Here is a 17,096-nt window from a genome sequence, read left to right on the forward strand (position 1 = left end):
AAGAGACTATGGACCTCATTACACGGACGGTGGTAAGGGTTAACCGGTACCGGTAAGGGTACCAGTGCCGGTAAACCCTTACCGCCTTACTACAAGGTCCCTTTGTGGGACCCTACCTGAACGGCTGGTTTTACCAGCCGTTAAGGACGGGATCCGCAAAGGGACCTAGGAGGTCATTATGGTACCGCAATTTGCAGTACCGTAATTACCGCCTTCCCAATTCCCATTGAGCCCTATGGGGGAAAAAATAGGAATGGGGAAGGGCCATGGTGAATGGCGAATTACTGCCCCCACACACCTTGGAATACGGCGGTAATTCCACCATTCACCATGGCGGACTCGGTAAAATACCGGCGGCAACCATGGCGCTAATAGCGCCATGGTTACCGCCGTCCGTGTAATGAGGCCCTATGTCCCCACTGCGCCACGTTGGATACCCCGGGATATCCCCTTCAGTTTGGCCGTGGACCATAGATTTGGCTCTAGCTTCCATATTCCACATCCATACCACTTTGCTTTCTTTCTATTTGTTCTTTTCCAGCACTCGCCCCCCATTATCAAGGAGCCTAATATTTAGGTCTCCACAGATCACAGTCTTCACCCTTTCCACTTCACATATGGCTTCATCAATCACATTTGTGATGGACCTCATAAAGTTTATATTCACCCGCCAATAAATGTTCATCACAATCAGGGAAACATCACTGGGATCCTTATCATGTTTTAGATAAAGTATCTCTACATCTGGGTTTGGACATTTAGTTTCTACCATCGACCATCCCAGACCATTTTTCACTAACATAAGGAGGCCTGAGAAGGGCAGCCCCATCGGCCCCTTTGGGGCAGGATTTAAGAAGGCTAGATAACCATCGCATTGTGGAGGATTCCTTAGCCACGCCTCCTGGAAAAACAGAATATCAAACAGTTCAAGGTTGGGGACATTTTCACAAAATAAAGTTCGAAAACCTCTAGTGTTTCAGCATCCAATCCTCAAAAAAGCCGAACAGTCTTCCCTTAGAATGTAGCACTCTCCACGTCGACTCAGGGCTCCGGCCAGCCAAGACCAAGAGGATTCATCAATTTTCCCAAGATTTGCCACCTTTTTCAGATCTTCCATTTTCTTTCTTTGATTTGCCACTGTGAATTTCAGGGAGTCGAGCTCTTTATTACTAGGGGCAGTTCTTTAGAACAGCCTCTCCCTCCCTCTGGGTCTTGAGCAGGACCTTCTTAAGTTCCGAAAGCATCTCAAGACTCTTCTCTTTCCCTCCTCCTTCCCTACTTCCCGCCTCGGCTAATCTCACAGTCGCTGCGATTGGTGTCTTGGACACGTATGCATCCTCAGGTCCACTGACCAGTCACACCCAGTCTCCCCAGCTTCTGTCTACCTCAGCACTTGCCTCGGCACACCGCACCGGGGAATCACACTTTTCACCCAACGCAGCTCCTAGCCGCATAGCACTTACCATACCTTGCACTTCATCTGCGGCTCACCCTCGTGCACGAACACCACAGCACCTACCCCACTGCCCTCTTCCCTCCTGCACTTGCACGTTCTGAATATTCACAAGCCATAGTAGGTTTGGCTGTCCCTTGCCTTGCTGTATTTTTTGTATTTAATTGTACTGCAATCCCAAGTTCCCTCCCTTGCCCTGTGGGCGCTTTGAAACAGAATTTATTTTCTGTATAAGCGCCTAACAAGCAAACAATGAATAAATAAATAAAATGCAGAGCCCCTTCTCTTAACCAAGACTAGCTTTGCGCCAAAATCTGGGATAACCAATGAAAGATCTGCTCTCTTGTATGCACGCCAGGTGTGGACCAATCATGGTCCATGGTGGTCCCAGTCATTCAGGCACACCGTACATCCTGGCACCAGTAGTGTGGATTGGGACCAGACAGTCCCAACCATCTTCCTCGGCATGAATACATACAGCATGTAGAAGTCCACGAAAACTACGGTTTTGTGTGGGAGGCTACATGCCCAAATAAGGAAAGCCTGGGTCTGCTCGGCCTGGGGGAAGGCAAAAGGACAAAATGGCCAAAGGACAGAACAAAGGTCTTTGTGGCATGGCCATTTTCGGCACTGGCCACAGTCTGGAGGCAAATGTGTAAACGCGATATGGTTCAATAAAAAGAAGTAAAAACACTATAAAAGTAAACTGCTGCCAACAGCTCATTCTAGGCACACTTGTACAATCACCATAACATGTTCAGAGGGTGTTTAGGGCCATAAAACAAATAGTACCCCTGTGCGCAGTACGGTAACGCACTTGGCACATAGATTAAAAACTTACCAATAAATGGCAACATATCAAAAGACTAAGGGAAACATAGTTTCCCAGTACTGACAACCTGAAGGATGTGCCAGGTTCTCCATAACAGATGAGCAAAAGCCCAGGGGAGTGCAGCTGAAGGCTGTGCTCCACTGGAAAAAGTCAGTTAGGTTAGACAAACAAAAGCAAAAAGTTTGGGGGGTCCATTAATGGAGGGAAAATTCAAGGTACTTGAAAGCGGCCTGCGACCCTCTGGGGTCAACGACGGAATTCGGGAGGAGCAGAGGAGGCGTTGGAAACAGACTTGACTGCTGCATGAAGAGCATTGATGAAAGAAGACTAATTAACACGACCAGTGAGTTATCGAAGGCAAGAAAAGCCCAGTTTGTGTTCAAAGCAAACGTAACCGTAACTCAAAAGTTGAAGGTTGCGTGTGTGCCGATAAAACGCGTAATGGAAAGGACAATGGCTGAATTGTAAAAGGAATGGATGCAAAGTAACAGAGGGTTCCTGCGAGGTGAAATCACACATTCGAAAGTCTCTCTGAAAAGTTCTTATTTGAAGAAGAACCAAAGGCAAGAAAGTAACAACGATAAAGAAAGAAAGTTGAATGAGTGAAAGGCAAAGCATGTGAACTCTGAATATGCCAAAAGGGCAAAATATATGAACTGTGAAAGAGGTTAAGAAGGCCAACTAAAGAGAATAAGGAACCTACAAGTGCCAAGAGGCATTGTTGTTGTAAGAGGAGGAAGATTGTGGATTGAGGAATTTTTGAAAGAGAGGTCAAAATGGTCATGCAGAGGTCTATGTAAAATCCTTGCAGTTTTGAAAGTCTTGACAGTGAAAAGACTCCTGAGACAAAGCTTGGGGAAGGGAACTCCCACGAAGTGAGTAGACCGGCTCGAGACCTGCAGAGGGAGGCCTGTGGAGAACTGTGTGATAAAGTGAAAAGTGAGTAGACAGCTCGAGCCCGGCAGACGGAAGCTTGTGTTGTATATTTATGACAAGGAGGAAGATGCCTAAGGAAGTGATTGAACTACCAGAAGCTTGCACCCAAACCTGAACTGTTAAATTGTACCAGTCGGCCAAAGCGTGCAGGACTGAAATAACGGTACCATCCACCCATCCCTTTTAACTCCGTAGACCCTGTGGTGCTGAACGTGGGGAAGGGATTTGTTATTTAAGCCATTCTGACATTTCTTTTGAGACAGTATTTTCCTTTTGAATTCCCTTATCACATTTGTCATTTGAGAAGGAGGGCAAGGTTAGTTTTCTTTATAGCCTAGACCTTTTTATTTTGACTAGACTGATTTGGACTCGTTTGTTATTTACTTAATGGTGGAGATTACACCCATTCTAGAGTTAGGGCCAGTTAGGAATTCTACCAAGTGAGACAGAGGGTTGTTGTCTGCTATCTGCGCACAAAGACACAATTCAGCTAAAATTGGCGTAAAGTTTAATTGAAGAAATCTTGAACAGCCTTTGGAAAATTCATAAAGCAGCCTGACACGTGTTTCAAGCTAAAATGCTCGTCATCAGAGGCTGGTAATTCTATAAAGATCCAAAACATCAAACCAAAGCAGAGGTAAACAGAAAATAAACATAGAGGGTTGGCATTGTTATACCAACAGTTACGGTTCCAAGAAAAGGGTACATGTGTGGCCGCGCCCGCAATGTTAAATCAAAGGATCAACAAAGACAACGGATAAGAATAATATACCAGCATATGGTTGCATGAATAAAAATTATGAACAATTAATCGGATTGCATATTTTTTTAAAATAAAGGATATAGTAATTGCATCCATAGTTACCAGAGTCGTTGCATGATAAATAGTTTGGAAGAGAAACAAAAATAAATACGAATTGACATCAATTAGTGGTCCAAAAACATGTTTTGACAAAAGCATGAGAGGTAATGTCTCTCCCACTCAATGGGCAAACCCAAAGGATCAATTAACTGAAAAAGGGAAGGAGTTACCTTATTATCCTTGTGAATCAGCCCGGACTGAGAAATTTATTGGAGAATATAACGTATAGTTAGAGAAGGTCAATAAAGGGTAAACCACTCATAAAATGGTGCTATCTGAAAAGGCATTACTGAGGTTAAAAGTGCTTACCGGTAAATGATTAGTCTTCCAGATATATAAATAACGTGGGCTCAACTGTTGGAGAAATGTAAATAGATCCTATTCACTCTGACTATTCGTCATTACATACAACTAAGCACTGTGAAGTTGATGATGCAAACATATAAAGAATAGGTAAAACAATGCGTACCTAAATTAAACGCTTCCGATGCGTGAGAATTCTGCAAGCCGCGTGAGTAAGCAATTAGCACAGAGACGATTGAATGGGGCAGAAAGGAAGAAAAAACAAGGAGAAAGGCTAATTAGCTAACAATGTAGTATATAATGGGGATCAATTGGTCACATACGTAGCCTCTCAGACTGATAGTAAGTCTAGGGGCATATGCGAAAGACCCACACTCACCAGCGTCTCCGCCGATGTGAACTGGAGCCGAAGCTCCGTGGCCGACGCCGCCACAGATAAACACTGCGGCGCTCACGTCAGGAACTGAAGCGTACGCGGTCGTACGCGTGGCTGACAACTTGATAGCCGCCATATTGTAGTATGTTGATTCGCGCATACCGCGCTCAATTATTCTAGATGTTATATAATACCAGAGGTCGAACGGCACATTAAAGACCAATGGTTGAATCAAACGTATACTCCGATCACTTGAAACCATTAAGTCTCAATGTTGTGATATGTAAATTAGAGGGAAAGGCACTGAAAATTGCACATGATGAGACACGTAATAATAAATGAGGATTGAAAATTAAGTGAGAACCCATAAGTCATAATGGTGCAATTAATTAGTGCAAGTTTGGTTGAACACAAAACCAGAGCCGTGTATATATAGCCCAGAAGGGGAAAAATAAAAGACTTTAGTAGAGAAGAACAGGGGGAAGGACCAAGACTGGCCCACTGCAATGGGCTATTAGGGTAGCCCAGCCAACATAATCTGATGTGCCTAGGAAATGGCTAAGAAATTTTAGCTCGAAACACGTGTCAGGCTGCTTTATGAATTTTCCAAAGGCTGTTCAAGATTTCTTCAATTAAACTTTACGCCAATTTTAGCTGAATTGTGTCTTTGTGCGCAGATAGCAGGTAACAATCCTCTGTCTCACTCACATACTGTCGGCAACGCTGGCAGGTTGCCTTCAACCCTTGCCTCAATTTGCAGCCCTTGCTCAACATATTTTACAAGTGATCACAGTTCAAGGCCGTTTATTGAACTTCAATTGGATTTGAAAAACACCTATTTAATCCTAAAACTAAAGATGGGAGCAAGCTACAACCATCAAATAATAATAGCACAGTCCTAGTGGAGTCTGTCAAAATATAAGGGCCTATGCTAATAAACCTATTGCCAATCCGTACTTCTAAATGCAAATAGTGTTGGAAACAATGTTAAGCAAAATAAAAGTGTTCAAGAAATGATAAGTAGGCATATTCAAGCCGTTGGCTTCTCTTGCCCACATTTTCAGCACGGGACAAGGCGGCGCACTCGAGCGCACTCGAGCTTAGCAAACTCTCTGGCTTCTCTAGCACGAGGATGCAGTTCAAAACCTCAACATCAGGGCCTTCTGTGCCAAAGTCTCTTTGCCATTCAAAGTCTCTTGTTTCAGAGGTACTGATGCAATATGACAAACATCAAAGTTGCTTTCTTCTTTAGGATTTTACATATACAACTTCTCCAGTAATTTTCTGTCCGCCTCTGCCTGGCTCAGACCCACTTTAACCCAAAACCTTCTCAGGTGATTTACTGTTCACCACGGGCCCCACTCTGCCATGCTCAGACCAAATGTATCTAGTTTTCCAAACTTTCCATATTCATCAAAATTGAAGACTTTCGACTCTGTGCAGGATTTTGCTTGACCTGTCACAGGACCACTTCAATTCAGTTACTCGTTCTCTCCTTGATATAACCTTTTACTCACTTGTACTTTTGCCACTTCTCAGCTGGATACCTTACAGCAACCTTCGATTGAGCACCCACGCGGTGACGGACCACTCTGTCAAAGGTATTGCATCTTGCTTTGAAAGTTCAATCTCTCATCAGCAGTTCAACTTTATTTGCGTCTCTTATCACAAGCGTTTTAACAATGTTCATTCCAGCGCTCACCATACAATGTTGCTGCTTGCAACCTTGGCTTCAACACAGACCAGTTTTGTATCAGTCTCCCCACTCACCGGCTGTGCTGTTTTCACTGACGGTGCTTTGATCTTGGAGCCAAGGATGGTACCACGCCGGCTGGGGCTTCTCTGTGCCTTTATTATAGAAAGCCATACACAGGAGGGCCCCAGGTATCTCCGACACACACTGCAGGATTCTTCATTCTGGTTTCTTGGTCTTACACGTTCTATTCTTGAGGTTTCTGGAAAGTAATGGGTCGTTGTCGAAAAGGTCAAGGGAGCTTCCCATCTTGTGATCCCCTTCTGTTTTGCCGTGTTTCGTCTCTCTTTAAACTGCCGTCTTGAAACTGCTATCTCCTTGTGTGCTTTGACTCACTCTGAGTATGCTCTCGTGCTCCACTTTTTATCCATATGGAGAAGCTTAATGGAAGTCAGGTGTGTGTGTTGGTCAGTAATTGTCTGACGTCGCTTGGCCATTGTATTGGGACACCTCAGGTATACTGTTCGGGTGTTAGTCTGTTTTCTCTCATAGGCGGGCTGTCCGTGTGAAATTGTTCGTGTTGTAAAGGGGGGTAGAGTTCCTAAACATCCTACCTGGTATAATGGGGTAAAGGTGTTATAGAGAAGGGGATACCGCATCTCACTATCCGGACTCGGACTCCCCAAACATCCCTCACACAGGTGATCCTCCTGCGCTGGTCCACCCCCAGGAACTGGATTCAAAAGCGATGGCTGTGTCCTGGCCACCCGTATGACAGATCCCTGGGGACTAGTGGGTAAGACACCTTCTGGTTTCTCACACTGTCTACTATTAATACAATGCCTTCCTTACAGGTTCAATGTCCTCATCAAGGCTTCTTATCACGAGTTATTGCTAGGTGTAGGAGGATGACTCCTGCCTTTAATTTGACTCAAAGGAAAAGTCAAACAAAATAAACAGTGTTTTCCACTAGGAGCGTGCCTTCCTCCTCCTAGCTTAGATAACTTAAATACAAAGACTCCTATTGAGATGGTGTAGCTGAACTGGGAGAATGCCTCCTTTCTCCCAGTTCGTATTCACTTTCTGTATCAACTGGTATAGTTTCTTCTTGGTTTCCTCTAAGGGAGCTTTGTACTTTCTTCCTCCTCTCAAGGGACAGTTCGTGGTTTTACACAGTTCAGTGGACTTATGCCTGCCACGGAGGGGAAGGTCTCTCACTCCTGTAGTTATTCCATTATTAAATGTGCAGTTCATTGGACTTATGCCCACCACTGAGGGGAAGGTCTCTCCCTCCCAAAGCTATTTCTTTATTAACCAACTACCTGTTGGTTACAGCCCAAGGTCTTATGTCTGCCTTCAGGTTCGATTGGGCCTGGACCACTTCTCTCAAACTCCAGTCCTGATTGCACAGCCTGTTCTCCTCGGGACTTCTGGGGACCTCCGTGTACGGCTTTCTCTCTGTCTCGAGTCGGTAAGTGTGGTGGCCCGGCTTATCTTGAGCTCTTTCTAGCTCATTACTTCCGCAGCGATTCCGTGTCTCAAGGCTCCCTGCATTCTCTGCATAATTAGATGACCGAACGGTACACCCTGGCTCTGAGGTCACGCCACTGCCTCGCCAGTGATTTGGTGTTGGCTACTTGCAGTCTTGGTAAAGGGACTTTTGGCCCACCTTCAGCTTGAAGGCTTACTGCTGCCCCGCCAAAAGGTCTTTCCCCAGGCTCCTTGCAGTCTCAGCACCAGACCACTCAGTCCACCTCCGGTTTGAGGTTGTACCACTGCCTTGCCTTGGTACCTCTCGGTTTGGTTTGGCGGATGCCGAGCCCAGCTTCTACTCTTCCAGTCTCCAGAGAGGGTCAGCCACCCTCCAATCACTTTGGCCTTTCTCTCCGCAGTCTCAACCAGCACTCCTTCCACTGTCTTTCGACTTCTGGCTGGCCCAGGTTGACAGCCATGTTGGTCTGTTTTCAGTGTTTATAGGGTCCGCGGGTTGAAAACGAGGCCCAGAGTCTTTTGTTGGTTTCTCACTTTTAAACTTCATAACTCCTTGACTCTTACTCGTCTCAGTAGTTGGAACTGGACTGGAGTTACAATACAATATATGGAAAGTCAGTGATGTGCTGTGCGAGTCCGGTATGGGGTGTGTAATGGGAAAAGGGTCTTATTATATGGAGTGAGTGTCCCTATCCCCACAAGGGAAATCCTCCCCAGGACAGATCCTCCCGTGTTGCAACGCCCCCCAGGGGAAATATTGATTAGCGGTCGCACCACCCTGGCCTAACAGACGAGGGTTCCCCATGGAGAAAAGTGACGCGGTTCTTAGAATCGTCATATTGCGCACAACAGTTCATAATACATTTGCCACTGGGCCCTTGTCAAGTGTAAATCCTTCATCCTTATTGCCTGTATCATGAAATGCTTGTAGATGCTGGTATCTATTCAATAAGCACAACGCATATAATCCCCCACCCCCACAACCAACTGCATTAAGCACGCTCTGAATTCACAAATCCACTTCTTTGATTCAGTTACTTGCATGCTGTATTTGTACGTCATTTCTTTCTCTACCATAAATCTAAAAATGTTCCCTTTAAAGTAAAACAATGCAAACAATAATTAACAATCTGCTCAAAGTTACTATTCAACTGCACTTGAGAAGGGCGATTCATTTCAAGGGATTGCCCCAGCGAGACCTCCCTCCCATATAAACACCCTCCTAAATTTGTATTATGTTTTTACCCCCTCCCAACCTTCACCCTACACGTACTGTTATCCCACAACTCGTGGAGCTGTGATCTAGGTTACTGGGCCAGCACATATTAAAACGATCATGTTATCCACATTTGATCAAAAAGGTGTGCGGGTGAACCACCCCCTCTCTAAAGTTATCTTTACACCCTGTCCAGAAATTACCAATTGCACTGAACCAGTGGCTATAAAATGCACTATCTGGATCCTATTCCAGGGAAGCAAACACAAGAAGATCCTGGGCTCATTGTAGTTTTCAGTCACAGTACCACAGAGGTCGTTGAAGGGTTGTACCGCATGTAATGCTTTTGAAATGTAACATTTTTGACTAAAACATGGAGTCTGTGTGAAATGCAGCCTGGGTGAGCCCAGCGCAGACATGGCATTTTTATTCCTCAGTGAGATCTGCATTTTAATGCGAAGTCTAAACACTGTCTGTATTCTTCCATTAGAAAACATGTTTCTCTCGCCTATGCTAGTTTGCAGTGCTTCAAGGATTGTTTTGAATAAAGGTGCCAGCAGCTGTTTGATGACATGGTAGTGCCGATGCTGTCATTCGCGCTCCCATGAGAAAGGGAAGTGTTTGCATCTTGCAGTTTCGATGTGGTATTTCGGCCGAATGTCCATGTATGCCAGCAACAGGTGGACTTGGAAAGTCAGAGCTTTCTGGAAAAATAACATCCTGCATTTGTGGGAGGTTTAAATTGGAGAGCACCAGATTAGGGAGATGGAAGAAGCTTCAGATAAAGGGTGGACGCGCCGCTTTCTATTGCCCGTTAAGCACTAATCTCTCTGTTCGCCTGGTTTGGAGTTACCCAGTGCAGCTCTGGCAGAGATGAGGAGTTATCTGGCTGGTGCTTTAACAGTTAAGTATTATGTAGTTTATTTCTTTATGTATGCTGATTTGATAATAAACCGTCATAACAAGTGTGTTGTGTGAATAATGGCCTTTCAACATGTAAACGTTTTTCTTATCATTGTGTACCTGGGCTGTAAAGAAGATTACTGTGCACATTTGAAAAGCAAAACACTGCACATGGAGAGACAGGCAAAAAGAATAAAGCGCAAGTTCAAAAAGTGAAACAGGAGTACATGGCAGAGAAGGGGACAAGCAGATAAAAGCAATACATTCATGGTCATATGTGGAATTAACATGGGGCAAGAGGGTGCATTTACAAAAGAAGGCTGCTCATCTTTTGAGGTCACACTATCTGACAGAATGTGGGGGAGCAGACCCAAAAGTAACAGTGATCATTATTTACAGGAGAAGTACAGTATAGACCACCCTCCCAGCAGAAACGGATGAGCCAGAAAACCAAACAAAAGGCTTGGGACAGATGCAGTTGAGGAAGAACATTTCAAAAGCCTGGGTCAAGCCAGAGTCCATCTATGTATGGTATGTAAAAGGACAAACAAATGCAGACGGGATGTGTCTGGCGGTGCGTACCCAAAGTCACATTTGACATTTCGATATTGACCTCCAGTGCAACATCAAATCTAGTTTTGGTCTAATGGAACCACCCCACAGTCACCAAGTGGTCACTCACTCGCTCGCTCACCTGGATACTGCTGCAGCGAGGATGCCTATGCTGGTTTCGCGGGGCGGCATAGAGGAGTGGCCTGGTTGCGTCTCCACACTCAGCGCGAGCGTTATGGCACCCTTCTCTGTAGTGCCGACCCTGGGAAGCACAGAGAAGAGCATTGTTGCATGTTTATTACTGGCAGATTTAAGTGTACCAAAGGTAAATCCCACAAATCAGCTTCCTCCCTTTAAACTATAAGGTTCTTCTTCGTATCCACCTGGCAAGTACACAAACAACCTGTTCAACATGAATTCAGGTGAGAACACATGGTTTTCAGACAAATATACATATTTTAATGTTTATAAATTTGTAAAACACAATCATAATAGACAAAAAAATATATATATTTAAATCGACCTTAATGGTTCACAAATCTAAATCATTTGTCTGAAACACCATTTCATTTTGGTGTATATGTATCAAGACACATATTGCCATATTATCAACAAATGGGTAAAATATGCCAACAGTTAGTCATGTGTCTTTTATGAAGTTCCCTTTTAAGGGACAGTGGATGTGTCAACACTTAATATGTGTTTCTAGAACCCATATATATTTTTGAAATACAGTCAGGTTAATGTTTCTTTGCATTTCCCATTGGTTCTGTCTTCAGGGCACTCTTTTTTTTCATCACATAGTGACATTTAACGTGTTGCATACTAGGAACATGAAGCGTTTCAAACAATCTTAAAATTAAAACAAACATAAAACCTTATTAGTGCCATGTGTAATTTTGTTTATTGTGTCAGAATTTGCGGGTATACGGAGAATATATCCTACTATTTCTTTGAAGCTTAAGGGCTGCTTCTAAGTAACAGTCTAGTAAAGGCAGAATCAGGGCTACTTGTCCACTAAAACACACACCAATGTACCTTTTGGCCACTTCCATATCATTTCAGAAAATAGCCTTTGCTTTCATATTGTAATCTACAAAGGTATTGGATTTACCATTGTCTGTAAGTGCTATACTGTTTCTTACAGTCATCTCCATATTTCCATTGCTATCTTACATAGGACAGTTTTGTCATAAACCATCTCAGTTAAACCAGTAAAGTTGACTGATTATCTTCAGATTCTTTTTTGTCAAGCTTGTCTGTACCATCTGAAGAAATGCGAATACCCAATATGGTGTATGGCCACTATTCATTGGACCGATAGGGACATCAACATTCCTAATGTCAAAACAGAAGTGGGCACGATATGGTTGGCCAATTATTACCAAAAAGACCCATCCGTTTTAGTGATGGTCTAATTGTGTTTACCGGAACACAGAAATATTGACGTCTTCTTCTTACGGCATTCTGTCCGCACCAATCGGTTCTGCTAGTATGTCTCAAGGAAACCGTGTACAAACGTACCGGCAGACCTGTGGATACAGGGTATCGTGGATCAATAACGCTCCCAATTGCCTGATCCAATAACCCGCCCTTACCTACAAGATTTACCTTAATGGGTCCGTAATACGGCACCGTTTTATTCACCTTGCGCTAGTGCATTAGTCTTCTCGAGTCGGATTGCTGTGTGTGAGTTAGTCACGTGATCGGTATAAATCACATATACGGAATGACATAACTGTGTTGTCTTCTTAATGGTCATTCGCAAATGGCTCACCTGACCTCAAGAGACTCGTAGGTTCAGGGATGCTGTGTACAGGGAAATTTATGACAGCAAAGCGCCATCTTGGGCAGTCTGATTCAAACAGAATTCGGTATTTACTACGAGCATACTATGAATATCTAAAATGAAACAAAAATTAAAAATTAAACGAAACATGGGCCGGCGTGGAAAACTTCACGGCAAAGTAGCTAATTATGCTGCATATAAATCGCCCATATATACATGCTCTTCGCATTATTTTTCTTTGAATCTTACTTTTCCAAAATGGCGGACGCTATCATAGATGACAAACCTTCATGTTAATGTGGTGTGGGCTAATATCTGTTGTCAATAATGGACTCGAAACCACAATGAATCAACCAATGTTAATCCCTCTCTGATACCACAGCATATATTGTTTCTCATATAGATCTGCATCTTGAAAGGGTACTCTCTTAATGAATAAATAACCCCCACTCTATGGCACTGTTTAGGCCGTCTTTCACTGTATTGAGGTCAAAAATCAATTTTTGTTTTATTTTTCTCAATTTTAGGTCCCTAGCTCCCCCTCTTCGGTGGGGCCCAATCGTTTGGATAATGAACCAATGGGTATCCTCGTGAGTGTGTTTAGCTAATTTGAAGTGGGCCACTACTGGTTTATCAGGTACTGGCAGATGAAAGGATACACACTAAATATGGTTCCCAGGCATTTTTAATTCCTACATGTAGAAGGGAACTTTAAACCCTTTGGTGGAGGCCTTCACTGATGGCCTGCTCCAACAGGTAGCTTAAAATAAGATTATAATGCAACCAAGAGTAGAACACAAACCCTCTCTTAACAGCATGAGGACCAACCCATGTCCAGGATCGTCACCAGAACTCCAGAAGTAGATACCTTTCTTCTGATGCCTTTACTATTTCAAAACAGTTTAGCCTTGCCCCAAAGAAAATGTTTTAAACCCGAGAAAGCAGAAGAGCCCACTAAAAAGATCTGGATGGACCCTACCTCAAAGTGTCTCAGGGATAACTAACAATTGATTTGCATCTCCAAATCTTTGCCTCAAAGATGTCCAACACCAACCCTAAGGCAACAGCTACAAAAACCTGGAATGGCATGTGGAAGCTCTCAAATGAAAATTGATTTTTGGAAATGGGGAAAGGATTTAGGATTAGGGCAAATATTGCCCTGGTGCTAAAATGCATTGAAAGAATCATTTTTTGGACCAGTGCACTTTTTTCCATAGCGATAATTGCACCTTTAACGGTGCACGGTAAGTCAGTGGGATGAAAAGCGTATTATACTGAAAAAGTAATGTAAACAATCTACACAACGACTGTCTGTATGGTCTGTTTCCTGCCCTCTGTGCCGATGAACGCGATGATCCAGACGGGGATTGTCCCTATTGCATGAATCCTGACCGCTATGCCAATTAATGCGATGATCCACACAAGGGCTGCCCATATGGCCTGTATCCTGAGTGTGATTATGATCAATGTGCTGATCCCACAAGACTGTCGATATGGCGTGTGCCCTGGCTGCCATGTCGATGAATGCAATGATCCAGACAAGGACTGTCAGTATGGCCAATATCCTGACCGCCATGCCACAGAATGCGATGAACCTCACTAGGACTGCTCATATGGCCTGAATCCTGATCTTCAAGTCAACGAATGCGATGATCCAGACAAGCATTGTCCCCATAGCCTGCACCCCGTCCACCAAGTCCATGAACGAGATGATCAACACAAAGATTGTCCCTATTGCCTTCATCCTGGTTGCCAAAGCGTTAACTGCAACATTTCTGGATTGTTTGTCAAAGGCCCTGAAAGATAGGCAGCAACACCAATCTTCCTCTGTGAAAGGGCACAGACAGCTTCTGGTGCTCCAGACCGGAGCACACTGAACGAAAAGACATCACATATCATGAAAAAGAGCACCTTCATTTAACCACTCAGGAAGTGAAAACCAAAAAAACTAAACAAAAACAAAAGACAAACACCTAACCTAGACTCAAACAAGCAAATTGTCCTTTTCTGTCTCAATATAAAAAGCCTCAGGTACTGGCATGCTTTCAAGAGATGCAACAGAAATATTCCTGTAGTCGATGCTCGCCATCCAAGACACCTTCATCGACCAGAGGCACAGGACTGCCTCGACGTCGAAAGAATATGGCACTTATTAACACCATTGTTGGCAAAGCCAACATCTATGAGTAAAGCCAGCTGCACATGTTAGTTCCAGACACTAATTCGTAATTTCTGATGAGGATGCAACCATTCGCAGTCTTTTTGGAAAATATTTTTGCACTGTGGGTAGGACTCAGGTTTTCTTGTTCGGTGAAAGTAACAAGCAGATTGTGAAGTGTCTTTTCAAGTACAGTGTTCCACTGTATTAGAACTGCAGAACAGATTTCAACATCATTCAATTAATTAAAGGTATCCAGAACATTGATTTATTTCTAATTGGTTGATATATGTTATTTTTCTATCAAAGTATGAGGAGATATAACTGCACACACATAAAGAAGTCACTTAAAGTAAAACAATGTCACACATTTTTTATAACGAGGAAAGGAAGAGGTTTACCATCATTTAGGATAGTTGAATATATCAGTTTACTGAAATCCTTACAAAATTAGTGATTTGTATATAATATATAGACAGATATTTGAATATCCTTTCTGGAATCTGACCACCTAAAATATGACATGAAATTACTGTGGAAGATACCAGGTTAGTAAGTTTTAAGAGGAATGGATAAATGGGATGAGAGTTCTTTACTTAGATGGTATTTGGAAATACTGAGAATGCAAGTATTTCGAGAAGAAAGCAACATAAGACTGCCCTTTGAAGAATGATTATATATATCAGGAATGCTTTGGAGAAGTTATACTTAAGTCTAATTTGCTGAGAAGATTTCCTGTATTAATAATTCTCTGTATTGTAAAACCTTGTGCAATGGTTATAAAAAGTGTGATGAAATGTAAAACTTGTATTGTAACATTAGGAGGAGACAGAACAATGGGTGCCATATTCAGCAAGGTTTATTAGAAAGTAATAACGAAAATGGCCAACTTTCCCTATCCTAAGGGTTGCCCTGCTGAACAGAACTAAACTAGGGTGCTTGTTGTCAATAGTGAAGTCCGTAATCAAAAGTCTGTACTCTGTCCCAAAACTGATCTAGGCTGACCCTACCACTATTACTAAACAAAAGACAGTCCAGTAGAATGACTCCTTTCTCCTGTAATGCTTTTCAGCACAGTTCTCCTCAATACAGGCTCTTCAGCTAGTCCTTCGCCATCTCTTGCAGTACGTCCTCCAGTTCTTTCAAGGGGCTCTTCCAGACCCTTGCGTTTTGTTTCTTCTCTGGTCTTTCTCTAATTCTTAAATGTATAATCCTTCTCTCTTCTTTAGGAAAAAGACACTTATTCTGGTAACAACTCTCTCTCTCCTTTCCCTATTCACCTTCTTACTGAACCAGGCAGGTTGGGCCCTTGTTAGACTCTTACTCTTCTTATGATCTTACCCTTCACTGGACTTGAGTCTCAATCTTCTTACGACTTTGTCATTCACTGGGATGAGAATGATTAGTTCCTATGTGATTCTCACTCTTCTTAGAACTTTGCCATTCACTGGGACCAGTACGATTAGCCCCTGTATGATTCTCACTCTTCTTGTGACTTTTCCATTCACTGGGACGAGTATAGTTAGCCCCTGTGGGATTCTCACTCTTCTTGTGACTTTTCCATTGACTGGTACGAGTATGGTTAGCCCCTGTAGGATTCTCACTCTTCTTATGACTTTGCCATTCACTGGGACGAGTATGATACGGCCCAGTATGATTCTCACTCTTCTTATCTCTTTACAATACACTGGAACGAGTATCATTAGTCCAATCTCTATATTCATTTTTCCATTTTTCATGGATATGACTGTCTCATTTAGCCCTCACGCCCCTTTCCCCGGGCCTTCCGTTCTGACCTTTACCTTGGGTGTTGTGGAGCTGTATCACTGGGTCGTTGTGCCTCTTTGCTTCTCTTTTGTTGTTCATCAGGACAGCTTCTCTGCCTTCTTCTGTTCTCTACAGAGACGCGCTTCCGTGTCTGTGTGTGGTATCAGCAACATCAGCATTGGTTCGCCTCTCCCCTTTCATGACACACCTCTCTCGCTCAGTTCCCTCCTGAGATTCAATTCAAATTGGTAGACCTGTCGCAGTCTCTCCTTGGCGTCCTTTTTCTTCAGGGAAGTCAGGGTTGGGATTCCTTGTCAGCCCGTTTTGAAGGTCCCTCCAGGGACTATTAGCCACTGGGCAGGCTTTCACCACTCTGCTCTCCAGGCGCTGAACCTCGGCACCTTGTCTCGGTTCTGGTTTGCCTCTGTGCAGACAGCGTTCTCCCTCAGGTACCAGCGTCTTCCTGCATGCCCTTTTGAAACTCCCGGGTCTCTCTTCCTGGTTCTATTGGTCTGCCCACTATCACGCAACACTGGAGCGTCCTCAGCCTCTCAGCACAGTCCTTCCTTTGTGTTGGAGTTTAATTTTTTATAACTCCTCTAGATTTCTTAGTCTCAGTAATTGACAGACAGGTGTTCTTTATCACTCCTGTGCTCTTAGTCTTCACAGTTCCAGGCTCATACTTTTCTTCAGGTATTAGATCACAATAACATATGTAAGCAGAGTCTGATTGTCCGTCAACTGATAAGCCGGTATTGGGTGCAT

The 17,096-nt window shown here is 43.5% G+C and overlaps 1 protein-coding gene across 1 annotated transcript in view; it reads right to left on the reverse strand.

Annotated features, from left to right (window-relative positions):
* Positions 1-17,096, reverse strand: part of PM20D1 (peptidase M20 domain containing 1) — a 105,546-nt gene that overhangs the window by 39,134 nt on the left and 49,316 nt on the right. Inside the window, exon 6 of the mRNA XM_069633169.1 lies at positions 10,760-10,879. Within this exon, the coding sequence (XP_069489270.1) occupies positions 10,760-10,879 (120 nt within the window). The remainder of the gene's footprint in view (positions 1-10,759; positions 10,880-17,096) is intronic.

The sequence above is a fragment of the Ambystoma mexicanum genome, chromosome 13, assembly GCF_040938575.1.
Source record: "Ambystoma mexicanum isolate Mex_15411 chromosome 13, UKY_AmexF1_1, whole genome shotgun sequence".
Classification (NCBI taxonomy): domain Eukaryota; kingdom Metazoa; phylum Chordata; class Amphibia; order Caudata; family Ambystomatidae; genus Ambystoma; species Ambystoma mexicanum.